This window comes from Psammomys obesus, unplaced genomic scaffold (genome assembly GCF_907164565.1).
Source record: "Psammomys obesus unplaced genomic scaffold, mPsaObe1.curated_primary_1811, whole genome shotgun sequence".
Taxonomy (NCBI): Eukaryota; Metazoa; Chordata; class Mammalia; order Rodentia; family Muridae; genus Psammomys; species Psammomys obesus.
In genome coordinates, this window is record NW_026596147.1 from 8,751,650 (window position 1) to 8,773,811 (window position 22,162).

Consider the following 22,162-nt stretch of genomic DNA (forward strand, 5'->3'; position numbering starts at 1 on the left):
TCCCTTGGTATTCATACATACCCTTATATCCTTCCCTCCCTTTGAATTCGGGCTTGATTTAGTAACGTGCTTATAATGGGAAGCATAAGGCGGGCATCATGGAATGTCTTTTCTCATCTTAGGATATAAAAGACTTTAGCTTCTATTTTCGCTGCTCAAATCTCTCCCTTGCACGGCCTGCCATGGGGAAAAGCAGCTGTCATATCATATATCAGGCAGGCCCACGGAGAAGCCGGTGTGGCGAGCGAGCGAGGGGACCATCAAAACCCCGTGAGCGAGCTGGAAGCACCCTCCTCCGGCACCGGTTAAGCTTTCAAAGGAGAAGTCAATCCCAGCCTACAGTCTGACAACAACCTGAAAGAGCCTGTGGTAGAGGCACACCCTTGAGATAAATGAACGTTGTGTGGAACTGCTAAATTTGGAGGGCATTTGCTCCCTGCTCACTTATACAACGGTTCCTCTCGTGTACCCCAAAGTATGAACACTCAGCAGGCCTGGCCTTGATCTCTCTTTCATCTTAGTTGTGTTTAAACCCTCAACTCGAAGTTCCATGCGGTCAAATGACTTTGAGATTCACATTTCTAATAAAAAAAAAAGTCTTTATAAATTGCTTCTCTTCTAACTTTGTTTCACACCCAGCCTACCTAGAAAACCTTATAATTGTTTTGCTTGCTGGGTTCCCTTTCTGCTTCACCATATCACTTCAGGTGTGGCCGTGAATCAAAATAAGCTGAGGCTGAATCATAGCTCTGTGGTTTATTAACTGGGCTCCAAGTTACTATATAACTTCTGAAATTCTAGGTTTTCTCGCCTATGAGACAGAAATTACGAGTGTTTATTTTATACACTTATTGAAAAAAATCAAATAAAGTTGATGGCTATAAAGGCCATAGATTTGTGGCGATACTTAATAAATGTTAGGATTATTCCTCGTCATCAAGATGCAAACCCTGGGCTGGGAGATGGCTCAGTTGTTAAAATGCTCAACACGCAAGCATGAGGACCCGAGTCTCGATCCCCAGCATAAGGGTAACAACCTGGGCGGGGTGGCCTGCACTTGCCACTCCGGTGCTACAGAGGTGGGGACAGAGTCCCCAGGTCCCCAGCGTTTGCTGGCCTACCAGCTGGCCTAGCAGGGCCAGTGAGCTCGCCATCCCGAGTTCTCAGGAAGCTCTTCCACTTAAACACAGGCCTCTAAAGAACGACTGAAAAATGAGGTGGAGAGTGACAGGGGGGACAGCCCTGGTAACAGTCACTAGGACTATTACTGAACCATCGACTGAACCCTCTTTCTCAGGGCAGGAACCCACAGAGTTCTTAGACAAGCGGTTCTCACCTTGTGGGTCGTGACCCCTCTGGGGTGGAGGTCAAAAGACCCTTTCACAGGGGTCGCCCAAGACTATCAGAAAACACAGATATTTGCATTACAATGCACAACAATAACAGAAATTACACTTGCGACGTAGCAATGAGAATGGTATGGTTGGGGGGTCACCACAACATGAGGAAGGGTCAGAGCATAAGTCAGGAAAGCGGAGAACCACTGTCTTAGATGGTTTTCTGCAATACATCTTTTAAGTAAGTTGTGACATTTTCCCCCTCATGAAATTAAAGAGTGCCTCCAAATATTGCTGTTCAAATAAGTGATAAAAAGTTATTATCAATTCTCAGAGTGGCTTATATGGCTGTTAAGCCACTGATGATTATGGAAGCCTCTTCTACAGCAAAAGAGCCTACTCCAAACTGTATCTTTACAAAATTATTTATTATTATTGTGCTTACATGCACACAAGCATCCTTCACCGCTCACGTGTGGGGGTTGGAGTTCAACTTGGTGAAGCTGGTTCTCTCCTTCCACCTTACATGAGTTCCGGGAATTGAACACAGGTTTCTGGGCTAGAGTGTCAAGGGCTTTTACCTGACGAGCCATCTTGCCAGCCCTAGAATGTCTCTTTTTAGGCTGGCTGTGGTATCCTTGAACTGTAACCAATTTTATGATGGTGAAAACGAAAGCATTTCTTACATAGTTAAAAACCATTATCTCTATAACCTCTTAGAAAGGGAATAAACCCCGTGTGAGTTGAAATAATTTTGAGACAGTGTGTTAGTAAAGATACATCAGTGAAATTTTATGAGATTTTCTTTTGGATTTGAAGACTATTCCAGTGAGAGAAATTAAAGCATTCATTATTTCTTTCAGTTTCTCAAGGTGGATGGAAATGAACAAACCCATGGCTTTATAGTTCCCCTCCACCTTATAAAATGGGTTGGGAATGCCAGTGTTTTTACCAATATATGTTCCTTTGACACTTAGGAGCCAGCATGCAGAATACTTGAAACCAAAAATGTGTAATTAAATAAAATTATATACCACCAAGTAGCAAATTCAGTGCCATTTTTGGATTCCTGTTGAGAGAAAAGGTGCCAAATCTGATCTTGTCTCTGGGGACCAGGCCACTGAAGTCGTTACCACAGCGACTATTATTTCTACTGGCTGTCTGAGCCTCGGGTCCTGCCAAGTGTGGATGGGAAGAAGGGGTGGTGACAGGTGGTGACAGAGTCCAGCAGTCTGCCAGAACCTTGGAGCAAATTACAGGGGATGTTGTGAAGGGAACACAGAGGCAGGCGCCCCTTGCCATCAGCAGCCCGAAGCCTGAGGAGTACGCTCTGGGGCCTTGGCAGCACAGAGCATGGCTCTTAGCAGGCCTGCCATTATGGCCTAAAAGCTGTTTAATATTACAGGAGTCAGGGAGCCTTCTCAAAGAGACGAGAAGCACAAGAAAACCCGAGAACTGAGGTCTGGCGAGAAAAACTGACTTTAAAAATATCATCCTCAATATCTGTGATTCAGTTTTCGTTAGTCTCTCGAATCTCAAATGTTCACCCAAGTGAGCAGAGGTCTAATTTCCCTTTCTTGTCACTCATCTCTCATCCATCATGGTATGTTTTTCCCAAAATAATGTGTGGGAGGAAGACTCATTACAAACCCCTTGATGGAAGCTGAAGGAAAAATAAAATAGAGAGTTGAACTCCTTACTCTAAATGGGACTGCTGCAATACAGAGTACCTGGGATATCTTCTGGGACCTTCTGTTTATGTTAAAAGGAACCCGAGCCCTACTCTCAAAAAGGAACCTGAGCCCTGCTCACAAGTCTGGCTCCATCCATCTGAGGAAGCTCAGCTGGTTCCTAGGGTTCTCCAGGGCTTACATCTTATTTAGATGAAAATCCAAAAAGTCTGGACAAGATGGTCTCCAAGACCTCATTCTGATTTACCTTCTATGATGAGTCGGTATATTTAGGAATATAAACATTTAGGTTAAATAACTGAGCGATGAGAAACATACCCACATCTGGAAATCAATAAAATGTCAACGTGGTAGAATACACATTTGTTCCTTTATTTTTAGTTTCAAAACTACTCTGCATAAGTCAAAGTATGATAAGACATGATGACTCTTCGGGTATCTTGGAGTTTTCATTTCATTTCATGAAAATCTAAATATGTATGATGCTCAAGTGGAATGACTAGGTTTTACAGGAAAAAAATAAGAAAAATATTCTTCAATATAGAGCAATGATTAGACTTGATGCATACTTCTAGAAAGCAAGTTTTCTATGTAAAATAAGCCCTCTCATGTAAAGACTGTAGTTTATAATGTGGACCCCTGCAGTCTATGCCATCATTAGGAGGACATCGTTTTGCCATAAATTAGTTTTTGTTTTGGATTTCCTGCTGTGTTTATATGCATGTTGACAGAATGTGTTAGGCAACATTTTGGCATTCGAATCCATTACTATTTGTTATTAACTTTTAAGGCTAATATTATTTCAACAGCCTATACCTTGCTGACCCAAATACGGTTCTTTTTAAAAAAAAAGCATTTCTTACACAAAGCTTTCACATACATATGTTTTCCAGCTGTCATTACGAGAAAGGAAATTATTCCCTTTATCAACTACATGATGTTTTTGTATTCAAAAGGACCAAATGTTTGATATGGCAAGTTCCTCTGAGAATTTAAGGTAACATTACAAAATCACAGACTTTATAAATGAGCAGATGGAGGGAGGGGGAGGAGGAGGAAGAGAGAAAAGGTACAAGAACAGCTGCCAATATTGTATATTTCTTCTGTATTTTTCTTTTCCCTCCTTTTTTTGGTCATGAGGTCATAAATAAATAGCTATCATCAACATGTCCTGATGGGAATAAACAGATTTAACTCGAATGTTTGTTTTTGCCACATTTGATTATATTATTTTTTATATAGGAGATTTTAAAAATCTACTTCTGAAAGTGATTTTTTTCTTTCTTTCTTACTACTTAGGTGTAGTATAAAACTCCTGTAGATCGCACTTGGGAAATGATCCTTCCCACTGCCCACTGATAGTCAATGTAGAGGCTGAGGAACACCAAACTGCTATTTTGGTCACAGAGAGAACGAAACTGGGATTGCTAAGGCAGAGTAATTTTTCTACTGTTTCTAGTCTTCTTCAGATCCATTCTCCCATTTCATAGAAAGATCCGCCTTACCAATGCAACCACCCTCCCAAAGGGGACAAGCCACTATCAGGCCAGAGAATCTTGGAGGCGCAATTGTCAATGTTAAAGAATATGGCTATTTCAAGAACATTCAAAACCCAGAATGAAATCATTTATGTGATTTGTATACTATTCCCTGCCAGCCAAAACACTGCATTCGCCTCTCTCAGCAAAGGTAGCAGAGGATTCATTAGTGACTGTTATCAGCGGCTTTTTCCGTGAGGCCCCCTGGCTCCTGCTCATTACTCAGAGGCTTGTAGTACTGACTTCCTTCTTCATCTGGGTTGCTTTCTTCCACAGCAGCTTTCAGAACTGCGCAACAAATGCTTATGTATGCTAATGACTTAGCTTAGCATCCAGTTTCCCCCTTGGCTTCATCTGAATTTTTCAGAGAGATGGTAGAATGGCTGAGGTGTGGCTCAGTGGTACAGCAATTGCCCGGCTGATCCCCAACACACACAAAAGCACAAAAGTAAAAGTCATAGAACCCCCCCCCCCAAAAAAAAGAAATCTTTGAAGTGTTAAGATACCTTACCATTACTGAAAGATCAAACTATGAAAATATGAAGATTCGTAGAAGAATGTTGGTATATTAGATAATGACAAAATCTACAAAAATAGCCCCTTTTTAACAGTAGGATGGTGGTGCCTTCCTGAAGCATGATTAATAAGCGTGTATATGTACCTTCCAGCATGTATGTGCTGTGACCTCTAGTTCCCTGCATCGCTGTCCCTGCAGTGCCTAGCAGGCACGGGTCACTGTGACAGACACTATTAACTTCTTCTCCCTTGACTGTCATCTCGCCCCTCACTAAAGAGTGAGAAAAAGTCCTGGGAAGTCAGTGAACAGGGCTATCTGGTATCATCCACTCGGGAAAGCACTTTTGCGTAATTATTAACGTACTTTTAACTGTTATTAACGATTACTTGTAGAGCATCTGTGGATGTGTTCCAAAGCAGAACACACGGAGGTAGCTGCAGTGCCTGGTCCCAGGAGATTTGTCTCCAGTGGCAGCTTGCTGCTGCATTTGGTGGTCTCACTCTCCTTGTCTAAAAATAAATGGCCCACTTTCCCACTTTAAGCGCGCATCTCTTCTCTATGTGTGATTCCTTTCTGAGACCAGAAAGAACCTCTCTGAAGAAGCTAAAAGCTTCTAAAAATATCTCTACTCTGGAAATAGAAAATAGAGACGAAAGTTATGATTATTTGAGATGGCTGAAATAATATGGTGGGGTTCTAGTTACAAACGCAACACGACTCACAGGAGCTCGGCCATCGCCCCGCGCTTTTAGCTTGTTACAACCAGAAATGCACTTAATGGTAAGACTGAAGATCTAGAACAGTAGTTCCTGACCTTCCTAATGCTGTGACCTTTCAGCCCAGTTCCTCCTGCTGTGGTGACTCCAAACCATAAAATTGTTTTCTTTGCTATTTCATAACTGCAATTTTGCTACTGCTATGAATCATCATGTAAATATCTGATAGGCAGATGGCCTTAGGCGGACCGCTGTATTCACTCCTCCTCCACACACAAAGGGGTTGCAACCCACAGGCTGAGAACCACTGATCTAGAATGAAGAGACTGAAAGCAAAGGCATGCAGCTTAGCCATTTCCTTGAGACATTGGAAAAAAAGTTCCTATCTCCTCTATGATATGATTGGAAGCTTTTTACAGTATTATTTTAACAGTGGCTATTTCACATTTCTGTATCTCAATTTTTTTCTTTGAAATGACAGGCAAAAGTTTTATTTTTTATTAAATTTTATTTTTTATATTAATTACAGTTTATTCGTTTTGCATCCTTGCTGTAGCCCGCTCCCCTCACTCCCTCCCAATCCCACCCTCCTTCCCTTCCAATGCCCCTCTCCAAGTCCACTGATAGGGGAGGTCCTCCTCCCCTTCCATCTGACCCTAGCCTATCAGGTTTCATCAGGACTGGCTGCACTGTCCTCCTCTGTGGCCTGGCAGAATTTGATAACATGACCCCTTAACATAAATTTGATAGCAACATCTCTTAATACAAATATAAAGCATTCCTAAGGATGAATGGAATGAATTATAGATAATATTAATAAAGCCAAGTAGAAATGCATGCCTAAAAATTTGATTTCCATGACAGAAGTGTAGACAGGCATCAGAGAAACTCTGAGTTCACCAAGACCTTCCTCATAAAATACCACAGAACAAGAATTCGAAACAGAAGAAATCTCTTTTTGTCATTTCAATGTTAATTATCCTGGCCATCTACAACCTGCAAGTTCTTAGATCCAAGCAGAAGAAAAATGCCTACAATACAGATTCAAGATGAGACGATCCAGGTATGATCCCTTTATGAAATACTCACTGGCTCTAAGAACGAACAAGCAACTGATTTCCTGCATCGAAAAACTTTTATGTTTGAAAACTGTGGGCATTGATAGCCATTTCACTGGGTTGCTATGAGAAACAGTGCTGAGGCCAGGTATGGTGGTTCACACTATAATCCCAGCAGTCAGGCTGTTAACGGAGGAACATCGCTGTGAGTTTGAGGCCACTCTGGGTTACACGGTGAGTTCCAGGATAACGTGGGCTAGAGAAGGGGGAGGGAGAGTGATGGCAGAACTAAAATTAAGGGATCACCCGCAGCTTCGTACAACACATTGGTTATTTTGTTAAATATTTCTCCAAAGTGGCATTTCATTATCATTCCTACACTTACTGCTGACCATAATCTAGTTTCTCTTCAGATCATATCAATCTTCTTCCCGTTTACTAAGTTTGTCCATATTACTGAGGGACGTCAGGTTTCTGGGAGTACCTTGCTCAGAATAACACAGCTAGCAAATGAAAACACAGAGATAACAATTTCAAATCTCGAGTTTTGAGAGCCACAAGTGAAACCAATGGTGTTAAAGAGAAATTTACAATGGGAGATGCACACTTGACGTATTTTCTTATTCACATAGAAGACCGTGGTGAAATCACTGCAGTAGGGACTATGCCTTACTCATTTTTTTGAATTCCACATCTAAAAGAGATATTCAACACTGATTATGTCTAGTGAAATTAATGCCTAAGGGAGATATCAACAGTAGTTATATTTAACGGAATTAAACTGACTGCAACACTGGTAGTAACTAAGATGAGAATATGAAAAGCAAACAACAATAATAATAATAAAAAATCCTCTCAGAACCAAGAGCTTCAACTCCTCAGAAGCCGTGTGTGGGAATGGCCTTGTGCGAATGCTGTGGGCTTGCTTGCTTTCGCCATGGTGGGGAAGAGAGGATGGAGTGTAAAAGGCCTTCTCTCCTGGGAATCAGAAAGGCTCGCTCAAAGTGGTCAGGAGGAGAAAGCAGCAAAGAAGAGGGGTAGAGCAGGATGCGCCTGAGGAGGAAGCATTTATGTGAAGACCACTCCCCACCGCCAGCCAGCCTAAGTCATGCTGGGGCAGAGAAAGCCACAGGCTAGAACACTGGCTTCTTCTTTGGAAACACGGATAAATCACCAGCGTGAGACGGAGCTGGGAAAGGTAGGGCCAGAAGTGTGGTCAATTTTTAAATCACTAAACAGTCTCTTAGCACGGTGCAGAAGGAGGTCGAGCCAGAAAACACAAGGGTTCGTCGGATGATGTGTGCCTAAACTGTACAGTGGGGCTGGGTGTGTGTGGGATGCTCGGAATCCCAGCATTTTCGAGTTAGAGGAGGAAAAGCCTGAGGTCAGAGTGAACAACATACTGCGACTCTAAAACAACAAAGCAAGATGCCCAACAGGAGGAGCTCAAAGTGCTGCTCTCCATTCTTGGTGCTGTCCCAATAGCGGAAACTAGATATGCTGATTTTTCTGTGATCAAACAGAAATCACTGCCTTTACCTCTGCACAGCCTCTGAAATATAACAAATCCCAAACACAGACCACCCCACACACTACATAAACACACACACACACACACACACCACAAACACACACACACAGCACACAAACACAAACACAACACACACAGAGCACACACAACACAAACACAGCACACATACAGCACACATACGATCCCACAGCACAAACACGCCACACACACACACACCACACACACACTCACATACCACACCGTACATGCACATCCCTACACACACACACACACACACACACATACCACAAGAATTTCTCCGCAACAGAGTACTAAACCAATGTGTTAAAAGGACTCAGAATTGCTTTTCTTTAACAGTTTTAAAAGCTATTCTCTGAACATGCTTTATAAATAAACATTTTAGAGTATGTATGTTATAGAAAGAAACAAAGAAAGACTATAAATTGTTGTGGCAATTTTAGCTCAGTTTCCCAAAATTTCTAAAGTAACATTTCTTTCCACTTATAGATGTTAACTGTGACAAAAAGTTTTAGCTAAATCAACAAAGAATAAAAATGCATCTCACAACTTTCCTCTAAGTTGCATGTAGATTTTTGTCTTTGACAACTGACTTTTTGAGTTACATTTAGGGCATGTGGTAAAATGTAGAATCTGTCCCTAAGTAAAAAATTCGGGTTTTAGCAGAAATACCTTTCTGTAATGCTCAGATTCAAAAGTTGACTGTCATATATCTGCGAGCTTCCTCTAATCCCTCCTTGCCTCTCTTCTCTTCTCTTCTCTTCTCTTCTCTTCTCTTCTCTTCTCTTCTCTTCTCTTCTCTTCTCTTCTCTTCTCCTCCTCTCCTCTCCTCTCTTCTTTTTCCTTCCCTTCTCTCCTCCCTTCCTTCTCTTTTCTCTTCCTCCCTTCTTCTATTCTCTCTTCTCCTCACCTCTCCCTTCTTTCTATCTCCTTCTGTTTCCCTTCTCCCATCTCTTTCCTGGTGAGGGTTGAGTTAAGGGCACAGCACATGGCAGAGATCTACCATTGAGTCTCATCCTCCCTCTCCCCCAGCCTCCTTCACCTTCTATATTTAAATAGCGATGGTAACTGCCATTAATTTTTAGGTGTCTCTTTCCTCCAAAACATTACAGTCTGTAAAAGGACATTGGCTATCCTATCTTATCACTGTTACCTGTGACACTGAGTCTTCTACAGTGGTAACTGAAGCAACATCCCTTCTGAATGAATGAATGAATGAATGGTCCTAGATGAGTAGGTGAATGCATGCTCCCTAAAGGCAGTGAGGCAGAAACTTAAGAATCTTTCTTGTCAAGCAAGAAGGACAAGGTGAACAGCCTATAGACACTTACAGATGATGTAGGAACAAGAGACACGAAGCACAATGTCTTAGCGTTATTTCATCTGTTCAGTTTTAAGACGGAGCCATCGAATATGGCGTCAGTGCACCGTGAACATCTTAGAGTGAAGTTACTGAGAAACCCTAGTGCCCTCTGCGGTCTTTCTTTCACCCGGGCAATCCTCTCCCCATTCCGGGTATTTCTCTCTGAGCTCTGCTCTCAGTCAGTACCACGAATGTAAAAGCCAATGACGTGGCAACACCAACAGAAGATTTATGTATCGTAGCCTGGGAATGGGTAAGTGCTTTACTGTGCCTCTTAGCTGTCACGGTTTGGAGATATGGCTACAGTCCACAAAAAGAAAAAAAAAGAAGAAGATAGTCTAAGACAGATAGCATCACTGGATGGATCACAGACAAGCCGTTTACCGCTAGCGTGAGCTGAAGAATTGAATTTAAAGTTATTTCTAATTGTTAATGAGCTAGAATATCTTCCAAGTCAAGACATCTCTATATTCAATTGAAAGGGCAGTCTTTTGATATTATTTATTTTAGCTGGCCTTTCACCAAGCTAAGAGCGAAATAAACTTTCCTGACAAAAGGAAAGGTGAGGCATTAAGTTCTTGTAGAAGGTCCTGATTTGGGAAGCGTCTCCTTTTTATGAAAATAATAAAAAAGCAGGATAAACTCAAAACTGAATATGCAAATAAAAAGCAACAAAAGTATACACTGTCAAAAATCAGCTACAGATAACTTCTATAGGCTTTTCCCATGTGAGTTCAATATTCAGGAATGGCTGGTGTGATATCACAGAGCTGGCAGTAACTGACCTCCATTCTCTTCTGTTTTTGTGTTACACATGGAAAAACAGTATTTTTTGATAATTCTCCAATAAGAGTTTCTACTAAAAGCAAGGATAGAACACAAAATGATACTGCCAATCTTCAGTGAGTGTGGAAGGAGCGCAGAAATGCAAAGTACTGTTCTTATTAAGGAAAAGCAAAACAAAACAAAAAAACACATACAGGGCTTTGTAGAGTTCAGTTTTTGCTAGAGCTTTCTCCTTGGGCTCAAAGATTCTGAGTGCTCCTGCGGTATGTTTAATCAAATTACTATTTTTCTCCTTCCCCTCAGGTAAGCTGTTTTATTCTGGGCCTCCAACCACCGTTGAATCAGGCTTACGTTTGTCTTAATTTCATGGCTACAAAAAAAAAATAAAACACTGAGTCCAAAATTTCAGCTTTACAATATCCCTCCTCTAAAACTCGGGCAACACGGCTTTCTTTTAACACGATAAAATCACATTAGAACTAAAATGCTCCCATTTCCATCTCAGGTAAAATGCATTATTATTTATTTTCTTCGTGAATGCGGTGTATCAAAGAGTTAAGGGAAGGAGCTATGGTGAAAACTGGGTTGTAATTCACAGCGTGACTGTGTTCTACAACCCACTAAAACAGCACTTTTATTACAAAGACATGTCCGAAGGAAAGAAAAAAAAGAATGTCACCACGCATTTTTGTTTTACCATAATATGTTTAACTGGTTGATTTTTCCATGCATAAAGGCTTGCCATGCAGTTCCCTCTAATCCTGACTTGCATATATATAGCTAGTGCTAGAATCAATTCTAAGGTACACAGAGAGGTAAAGATGTTCAAAAAATGCAAATATTCTCAAAAGTAGCACAGGTAATGGCTAAGAAATCCTGACTGCATTGAACCCTGACTCTGCGGGTTGCTTTTTCCTAGGTTCAGAGAATGTTCCTGTTGTTAAACAGCCCTTTTAGCAGACACATGACAACATCTATTTTAGGACTCACTTGGTGGCAGCTGTTCAGTGGAAATAAATAACAACATATATATTTTTTAAAATGAAAAGGAGAATTGGAAATTCGTGTGGTTCTTTGGTTAATAGCATGTGTCAGGAGGGAGCTCAAAAGAAAAATAATGCTGAATTATCTATAGTCTTCGAGAAGTAAATTTATAAATCTAAAAAAAGTATTCAGTTATTTTTTTTTTCTGCTACAGGAAAAAAAATCCCACCGTGTTGTTACAAAGAAATTCGAAATGACTGTTAAAAGAAAAAAAAGTTCCTTTTTAGGGAGTGATAGAAGTGTTCCGAGATTGGTTGGGATGACAGAAAACAGTAACCATCACTGAATTACATATTATAAACGGGAGAACAGACATCTGCTGCCAAATGAATTGCTGGTTAAGGAAAAACCTAGTCAAAAGGGCAAGAAGCTAAGAAACTATACTAGCACAATATATTCTAATAGTGTTTTTTTTTCCCCTCAGTGTTCCTTAAGTTGGAAGAACGCATGCGTTATGATTAACACCGTCAACTACTGCACAGTATCTAAAACCACCACAGAGACCAAGCTCTAGGCACCTGAGAGACAATGACAGATTAGAGACTGGAAGACCCGTCCTAAAGCTGGTATGTTCTGGGGCCCCAGAGTACATGAAACGAGAGAGAAAACCCTAGGCCTGAGCACTCTGTGTCTCTCTGCTTCCTGTCTGCGAACGCCTTGTGACCTGCTGCCTGCAGCTTCCGTTGCCATGATTTCTCTGGCATGATGGGCTGGACTTTGGAACCCTGAGCCAAAATAAACCTTGACTCTCTCAAATTGCTTCTGTCTGGCATTCTGTCCCAGCGATGAGAAAAGTAATTAACACAATGTGCAAAAGTCCCTCCAGGGCTCCCTCAAGGAGCGGAGAATGCAAAGACTCTTCAGACTCTCAGTGGTGGTACAGGGAACGGAGAGCCGAGTGTCCATAACGCTGCTTCTGAGAGGGCGGATGCCAACGGAAGGCTGCAGTTGTTCCTGGCATCAGTCCAGCCTTGACTCTGATTTGTATTCAACGAGACTACTCAGGTTCACATTTCAAGACATACTTTCTGGATCCTTTTTTTCCCCCCTGTCAAAACTTTACGTTTATCCTTCACCAAAGAAAGAAAAGGCCTCTGTAAAGTAAGTGTCGGAATCCAGACTGCCATTCACAGTATAACTGTGTGTGCAAACGGCCAAGCAGCAGACCATCCATCTCCCCTCCCATTCTCCTTGTCATTGCTTATCTTTAACATTACAATTATCGGGGGGGGGGGGGGGGAGAGAAGAATGAATACATAAGGGGATATCAAAGTAGGTCAGTTTATTCCTTTATTTTTTTGATCGTTCCACTATCAGTATTAGCCTTGGACTTAACCTTTGTGCTTAGTCATCAGAGGGGTTTCCATCGTGTAAGTAAGGGCCTATCACCTTAAAGGTCGGAGACGATTTTAACTGGGGGCTCAGTAGGGGAAAGAAAATCGTCATGTGCTACTGAGAAGATTTTTGCTCTTCCTCAAACTGGGATACACAAAATGACAACACGTGTTCTTTATTACGCGCCGGCAGAGGGGGTCACTATTCTGCTCGTTCCCCTACTCCGGCGGGCTTCATAATCTCGCACATCAGCCCTGTTTTCCACAAGTGTTCTGGCATGGCAGCCTCCAAATGGTAGCCACTAGCCACCTGTGGCTGTTCAAGATTAAATTAATTAAGAGGAAAAGGAAAACTTCGGTTCATTAAATTAATGAGCCACACTTCGAGTGCTCGACAGCCAGATGTGACTGGTGGCTAATGAATTGGACAGTATGCCAACAGGGCATTTCTGTCATCAAGCAGAGCATTTGACAGCACTGTGGAGACCCTTGGTGCCCAAATACGATCTGTGGACCCTGGCAGCAGTATCTGGGGGGCCTGTTGGAAATTCACAGTCTTAGTTCTCACTTCGGATCTTGTTCACTCAGAAGACAAATTTCAGTGAGATTCCCCAGGTACTGGGCACATTCAAGTGTGAAAAGCACAAGGCTGGACCTCATTCATCAAGTTTCTTCTTCTGGAATGCCGCAAAAGGAACCTTATAAACACAGATTAGGTTCCTTTTTTCACTCCAGTGTTTAAATTTCTTTCCTGTTTCCTGTTCTTTAGAAACCTCGTGGAATACAGTGAAAATAAAATGGGGTGCTTGGTTATTTCTGAACTCATCCCCTTCATGGCTTAGCTGTGTGACCCCAGGTAGGATTCCTTTTTAAAAGTAACTGATTTGCTTTAGTTAAACTGAGCTAATCCATTGGGTTGTGAAAATTAAATGAGGAAATCTATACATAATCTCAAGCAGTGCCTGATGTGTATTTCCTGGGCACTGCTGTTGATATGTCTTTGCTCCTCATCATATGACTCACTTCACTGACCAACCACTAACACCAGACAATACCTCCCCACCCCCTGACATCTTTCAAGCTCCAGTTCAAGAAAACATGCTAGATGAGGGGTTTGGGGACGTGGCTCAGTCAATAAAGTGCTTGCTGTGTGAGCATGAGGGACGGAGTTCAGGTCACCAGCACCCACGTGAAAAGCTGGGTGTGGTGGCACATGTCTCCAGTCCCAGAGCTGGGAAGTCAGAGACAGGCAGATTCCTGGAGCTTTGGGGCTGGTCAGTTTATACAGTGAGCTAGCTCCAGGTTCAGGGAGAGGCCCTGCCTCAAAAATAAAGCGGAGGGTGGAGATGCCGATGGCTGGCCTCCACATGCACACACTTACGTAACATGTGACCGTGGTGTACACACACATATGCATCCTTCCCACTGGCAAGTCAATTTAATAAAGTTTCTGAATAAAGTTAAGAGTATTTTTAGAATGCTACTTATACTTTATAGGTGTGGTGTGGAAAACCGACATACCTATTTCACAATTCTGTACAATGTGTGGCAAAAACGAGTGTGTGACCAAATTGATATAAAATACTTAACACAGGAGGCAAACTATTCATGTCATTAATTAATAAATACTGTTTTGAGTTAAAAACACAGCACAACAAAACAAAACATAAAATCCAGGTATGACGGATCACTCCTGTAATCTCAATATTCAGGAGGGAGAAACATGAGGATTGCTGTGACTTTGAGGCCAGCCAACTGTACATAAACAGTTTCACACCAATTAGGGCTATATATCAAGACTGTGTCCCTAACCACTCTTCAACACACACACACACACACACACACACACACACACACACACACACACACACACACACACAATACTGAAGATGCTTGCTGCCAACCACAACAATCTCAGTTCGATCCCTGAAACATACATAGTCAAAGGACAGAACTAACTTCCACACGCATGCTATGGTATGTGCATGCCACACGCCCATGAAATAAAAAGTACATACATGTAAAAGAATACAGAGAAAATATCCAATGAGGTAATGGAGGAGAACAGACATACTTCCAAAATAAGAAAATCAAATGACCAATAAATATGGAAATATATAATTAGTAATACATTAAGACAAAAAAATGTTTAGTCTAAGGGATTTGCAATGGATAAAAATAATGACAAAATAAAAAGGTGACATTTTAAACAGAGGTGCTTATGTAAATGTATAGTGACATTAAAATGGTTTATAAAGTTCAAAGTGTACCTCCCTTCCTATATAGCAATTTCTCTTCAAAGGATTTCTTCTGACAAAGAAGTCTGATCAAATGAGCAGACATGGACACCCAAGTACATTTTCAGATGCATGGAATAGTTGTTGTGTTTTGAGGACTGGTTAATTAAAAAAATTACATAGACAGTATCAATTACATACACAAACAAGGAAAAGCTGGTCAAAATTAATATAGCCATTGGATCTCAAGCTGCATACATGCACAAAAACATGCACAGAAAAAATAGCTGCAAGGGGCAGCTTGGAGTCAGTTCTCTCCTTCCACTGTTGTGTTCCAGGGATCAAACAGACTGTCAGGCTCTGCAGCAAGCACCTTTACCTACCTAAAAGCTAAGAGTGGTGTCCTATGATTGCAATTAATTTTCACCTTCTTCACAGGGCTCTCTGCGTTCTTTGAAATTTCGATAGAAACAGGTAAAAACAAACAACAAAGTGTGTGTCTGCCCCGTCTTCTCCTGTCTTCAGAAGTTATCTACCTTGACCCTCCCTAGCCTTTGCCTCAGGAGAGAGGCAGGGGACAGACACATCCTCCTAACTTTTCATTATCATACTGGAAGGTTCAAAGAACATTCTAAAACATTCTGGAATAATTCCTTCAGCTATTTAAAAAAAAAACTAATTTCTTAAGCTTTTGCTTCATATTAACAATCAAACTGAGGGATGGAAGGACAAGGTCTAAGGATGGGTTGTGTCATTTACGGGAATGGGAGGGGGGGCGGGAGAACTGTGAGTTGCAGTGTCTCCCTGGCGAGGCTTGTGGTTTATCAGGCTGATCTGGTCTGCTGGTGGGCCTGCCCCTTACAGGGACACTCACTAGCCAAGGACAGCCTTCCCTGAGAGCAGTGGCCTATTCTCTTCTCAAGGGTGAATGAAGGCAACATCTTTAATCAAAACAGGTTTGTCACACTAACTGATGAAGAAGCAAAATGCTTCCACTGATTTAAAAACAATCATGTCCGTGTGACAGTCATTTAAATACAGGAAAGTGAATGAAAATTCTAAGCAGATTTTTCTGGTGATTGAAGTAATTTTTCTTAGATAACGCTGGAACCTCTGTCTCTGCACTTCCCAGGACATCAATGTTATCAAAACAAATGTCCTGTAAACCCCCGTATTTAGGGGCTACTGAAGGAGGACATGAGTGTTTTAGCTATGTATTCTTCATGCTTCCTTGCGGAGAAAAAGAAAAGGGAAAAGTGTGCATTAATGGTACCAGAAGCTACAAAGTAGGACACTGATGACTGAATAATAAATCAGGCGATGTAAGAAAGAGGACGTTTTTGAGTTTTTATTTCGAGGTTCGATGATTATATTTACTAAAGGATCCTTTGAAAAGAATGCAACTAACAGTCACGTAACATCCCACTGAATGATAGCATTTCCTGGCAGCCACACTCCCAAAATAAAATGAAATCATATCAAGCCGATCTTCAAACCACTGCAAGGATAGACACTTGCCAATCACAACAGACACCGAACTTAGTCATCTCAACACCAAATTTTAGGCCTGCAAGGGCATCTATCTGGCATGCATCACGTTTAAAAAAATCTCTACAAATGCATGTGGGTAATTGATCACGTTCCATTTGAGACTCGCACATTTCAACTTCATTTAAAAATTCTTCTGCGGCTCACTTCTGACAGCTACAAATAATTTATACAGCTAACTAGAGAGGATTCTCTTAACGGCCAGGGTATTTTTCTAATTGAGTGCCAGAAATTAACTCTGAATACTGACGCCGCTGTGAGGCTGCCAGGCCACCTGAGAGCATCCGGAGGGGAACACGCTCTCACTGGGGCACTATGTTGTGATGATGTGGTATCTGCTCTGTCTATCTTAGGAGATGAAGTAAAGTTGGATTAAAAAATGATGGACGGATGGATTTCATCTTGCTTCCCTCTGAGTGATGGGTAGTGACGGTTGGAGGGCCGTCTGAGCACTCTGATGAGGATAATGAGGATGTCTCCATGTTCGGACTGAAAACTGAGCTCTGAATCATTAGTGATGTCATCCATGGTCTACGATTTGGGATAACAGCCCGCAACATGCCACACAGCTGCCATCTCTGACTCAATTATCTCCCAACTTCTTTCATGCTCTACAGTTCTGCATTTCCATTAACCGCAGAGACTGGAAATGGTTACTTCACAATCCAAAGTACATAATTTATATCCGACGAGCACTGCAGGGACTGATGGATAAAGGCCCACTGTAAGAGCGTGAGTGTTCTGTACGGAGCTCTGGGATACTCGTCTTCCGTGAGAGATTTCATGGGGCATCACAAATTGCTTTGTAAACTTGGAGATGCCTCACTGGCTGTTGTTCCTGGTGTATAAACCACACAGTCTGTGATTTATCTTGGTGGATGCCATTAGCATTTCAATGTGAAGGGCTTTTCCTTATCCACAGCAGCAGATCAAAATACCATGTAGTCTTTCTGACAGTCAAGAAAGCCATCGCCAGCAGCATGGATGTCCAAATACATTATGAAATAGTTAAACAAAAGGAAGAAAGGCGCTCCCAGCGTCTGGGTTATGACTAAGTGAAAAACATGTGCGGTACATTAGAAGGGGTGAAAACCTCACATATGCTAGTGACTTTGTAACCATTCATTATTTGGTAAGGCTCGGTTCTCCAGAGTGTTCCTGAATAAAAGACAATGTTCCTGCATGATGAGGTTCACATGTACACAGCTGAGTTCACTGACAGACACATAATACTGCAGAGAGCAGAAAGTCCGTCCCTCACTAATGAGCATGGGTTGAAGGAGAGATCCTACACGGCGGGGTTGAGTCCTGCAAGTCTATGAAAGATTTCGTGTGCAGGAAATGTCATAGCTATCAATAATTCGCGAGTGATGGCATCAATAACGGACAACACTATTCATGTCAAGAATATACTTAGCGCTTTATAGAAATGAACTGTCTTCCAAGCCAAGTTTTTCTGCTCATCACATCTTACTGGAATTACTGAAAAATTTTTATGGTTTCTAGTACGCTGTAACTCTTGCTTTTACGCAATAATACTTCAGACTATATTCTAGACCGACATAAATAACCAAAACTAGCAGAGCAACACTACGGTGCATCCGTCTACAGGCAAAACGGTCCAGGGTCTTGCTCTTACCTATAAAATACGACAGGAGTATGGCGAGGAGCACGGAGACGCCTACGGCGCACAGAGCGGTGCACCGCCAGCTGCAGTACTTTGAAGACTTCTTGAATTTAAAAGCACTTCTTGATAGGGTGTTTCTAGGAAGCGGCCGGGTAGGCGGTGAATAAACAGAGCCAGATGCCATGGTGTATCCCGGGGTGGCCGTACTGAACAGTGGCGTCGTCCCTGTCCCTGTTTTGAATAGGAAATGCCTGTGGAAAAGGGAGGATATCATCGTAAGACACGGGCATGTTAAGAAGGAATATGACACAACAGACACACAGGAACTAGCTCTCTCCTGTTTCTCTCGCAGTCATATTCTCTCTCTCTGTGTCTGTCTCTCTCTCCTTTCTTCTCTCCCTCCCTCGTTTGTCTCATCTATATTGGAGATAAGGTCTCGTGTAACTCAGGCTGGCTTTGAACTCACTAGGTAACTGAAGGTGATACTGAATTTCTGATCTTCCTGCCCTCTTTTGAGTGTTGGGCTGCAGGTGTGTACCCCGAAGAACTCTAGTTTCTGAGGTACAGGGAGGACCTCAAATCCATGGTAGGCAGGCACTCTACCAGCTGAACTACATCCCAAGCCTGCTACTTTTCATCCATCCATCCATCCATCCATCCATCCATCCATCCATCCATCCATCCATCTATCTATCTATCTATCTATCTATCTATCTATCTATCTATCTATCTATCTATCTATCTGGTGTGTGTGTGTGTGTGTGTGTGTGTGTGTGTGTGTGTGTGTGTGTCATAAAAGTGACCTAAGAATGATCTCGACGGTGTGTGGCAGGGTGTACGCACACAAAGCATCTCTGTGGGTTTCAAGCAGATGATCTTGAGAGACTACGGGGTCACCCTAGTCACACTGGCTCCTGAACAGAAGCACGCGGGAACACCCGGGGAACCCCCCCGGGTGAAAGGTGTGAGCACAGCGAACGGCTTGCAGCATGATGGACAGCCATGTGGGTCGGCCTCATAATTCACATTGTAACGTTTGCCATGGCTCACAGCATGCACCTGTGTGCTGCTGGTGCCCTGCCACCTCCCTGACTCTCTAGGTATCCATGGGAGTGTTCTCACTCTAGCCCACTCCCCTAGTGCCAAGGACTCTTAAGCCTGTCAAGGGCGGCTGGTCAAGTCTCTGAGGTTGTGAGCTACTTTATTTTTAGCACGTGTTAAATGTAATCAGCAAGGTAAATCTTGTGGGGACTGATGGACAGATAGAATCACAGAACAGATTTTCAGACCAAACTAAAACGAATGAGGAGGTCAGTAGGACAGGCTGAAGTGATCACCGAGAGACAGACTCTCTAACAACTGACCTATAAACAATGGGGGAAACTGCCTCGGACTTGCAGCGTAATAAGGTTTAAAGCAGCATTTGAAGGGATATAACAAGAACACCAAGTAAGAAGTTCTTTGGGGAAGGTGATTGACTCCAAGCTTCTCTTATTTTTATGTTTCTATTCAGTCTTTGAGAATGTCAGATGTTATACAATATATTGTCATCATATCCCACCATTTCATCCCGTATCTGCTTCCCACCACATGCCCTTCTCAGCCTCGTGTTCTCTTAGACTCTTGTTAATAATAAAAAAGCATTTGAATTTAAAAACACGCCGCGTTTCATGGCTTTCATTTGGCATGATAATACTGTTCCCATCAAGCCCTAGCATGAACTATTATTACATCTCATTCTAAGGTGTCCAGTGCAGCCAGCAGGCTATAATTTTTTTTTTTTATATTCAAGAGGTTAAAAGTGCCCTTTCATTCTCTGCCATAGTATGGCACAGCCTTTATGCAAGATGTGTTTATGTGGATCATAGCTAGGTATTTTCCATTTAAACACTCACACACTTATTGTGTATTTTTAAAAGGCTAAATATGTCAAACAGGTTAAGGACTTCATAGCACAGACCTGGGAAGATAGACTGCTAACATCCGAAATCTTCTTTCCTATCCTCTAGTTATGTGTCTTTGGGGAAATTCCTTAACCCCCCTCTGTATTTAGCTGTGTCAGAGGTGTTGTGCAATTTAAATTGACTGCAAAATACTTCAAACAAAGTAAGTGCTACGTGAGTGTTGGGCAGAGGAGGGAACAAACTCAGGATTTTAGGTACATTACTGCTTAGAAAATAAAAACACAGAGACATATTAAAGGGGTTGGCAGTCTCTGGGAAAGTGACAGTACAGCTGGTTTTGCATGGTGGAATTTGCCAGTGTGGTGGCCACGGGATTTCTAAATCCAATGATGGAGTCAGAATGTGATGGCATTACTGGCAGGTGATGAAAACTGGGAGGGAAAGCCTACTTGAAGGAAGGTTGTCACCTGCTAGAAAGGGTGTATTTTGTCCCACATTCATTCTCATTCTTTCTCTCTCTCTCTTTCTCTTTATCTCTCTTTCCAACACTACCTCCTCTTTCAAGTCTCTCTCTTTTCCTCCCTCCCTTCCCCTTTCTCACATCTCATGTTTCTTTCTTCATCTCTCTCCTTCCCTTTTCTTGGCTACTATGAGGTTAGAGCTTCATCCCTCTCCATCTTCCTTACCATGGAATGTCTGTTTTGCCACAAACCTAAAAGCAATGGAGCAGGCCATGGCAGACTAAAATCACAAGCTCAAATGAACTTTTTGCTCCTGTTGCCTCAGGTTATTTTATTTTGTTAATTTTATTTTCTTATGTTACAGCAATGAAACAATGTCAAATACAAAGTGGTCTGGATAATCCCTTCATGGCAGATGGGATTTGAACCTGAGTCTGTGCGACTCTCAAGACCTCGACCTTAGCCCTTAACACTAGATGCTAGACATGAGAATATCCACAAGCATGATGATGAGTTTACTGGATGCTGGCCTCGGGTTATCAGTTTCAATTTGCAGACATGAAGAGTGAGTGCACTCTGTGCCTGGTGATGATTCTGGCAAGGAACATTTTCAAATACTAGGTTTAAAGTCGCCACAAAATTGTTTTCTTTAGATTAAAAAAAAAAGTAACTTTGATATATTTCTAAAAACACAAATGTAGGATTCAGTGGTACCACATGTGCCTAAAAGGAAAAGATACAAAGCTCTGGGTTCCAACCTCAGCGACATTACTGAGCAATATTAGCCGAAACGAAAGCCTGTTTCCTCCTAACAGCTTTTCTGATTTGTTAAGTGCATACACTCACTTTAGCTACCACAGGAGAAAACATTACTTTCATGGTGGGTCGGTTACTTTTCCTCCCCATAAGCCAAGACATTTTTCCTTGTCTATCTAAATGGCTACCCGCATCAGAAGAAGCTCAGATTAGAGCATGGGCAGCATAGAGCGTAACTAATGCCCACTTCTAGAAAGTATTGAAAGAACAACACCTCACCAGTGTCTTAGATTTTAAAATCATGGGCATTCGGGCTTTTCTGATACCTTCCTAATATATAAAACAAGAATTAGTAAAGGTTAGATTGCTTTACTTCAAGATCGTGATCTGTTTGATGACTGAATACTTCCAGTTAAATTTAACCTCAGCAGAGACATGGTAAAACACATGTGTACAAGTTCTTAGGCATGGAAGAAGTCTATGTCTATGTACCTGCTATAGCCTAAAGCATGTACTTTCGAGTTTCAGATGGAATGTTATCTTTATAATGCTTTCACCATCCCAACATATAACAGAGGAAACACCAGTGAGGTTTATGCTATCACAAATACAGGTCTTTAACCTTCCCTCCTTTCTGTCTGTCTGTCTGTCTATCTATCTATCTATCTATCTATCTATCTATCTATCTATCTATCT

General features: G+C 41.9%; 1 protein-coding gene across 1 annotated transcript in view; it reads right to left on the reverse strand.

Moving 5' to 3' along the window:
• Tenm3 (teneurin transmembrane protein 3) overlaps positions 1-22,162 on the reverse strand; it is a 436,338-nt gene that overhangs the window by 139,347 nt on the left and 274,829 nt on the right. Inside the window, exon 4 of the mRNA XM_055593562.1 lies at positions 18,358-18,596. Within this exon, the coding sequence (XP_055449537.1) occupies positions 18,358-18,596 (239 nt within the window). The remainder of the gene's footprint in view (positions 1-18,357; positions 18,597-22,162) is intronic.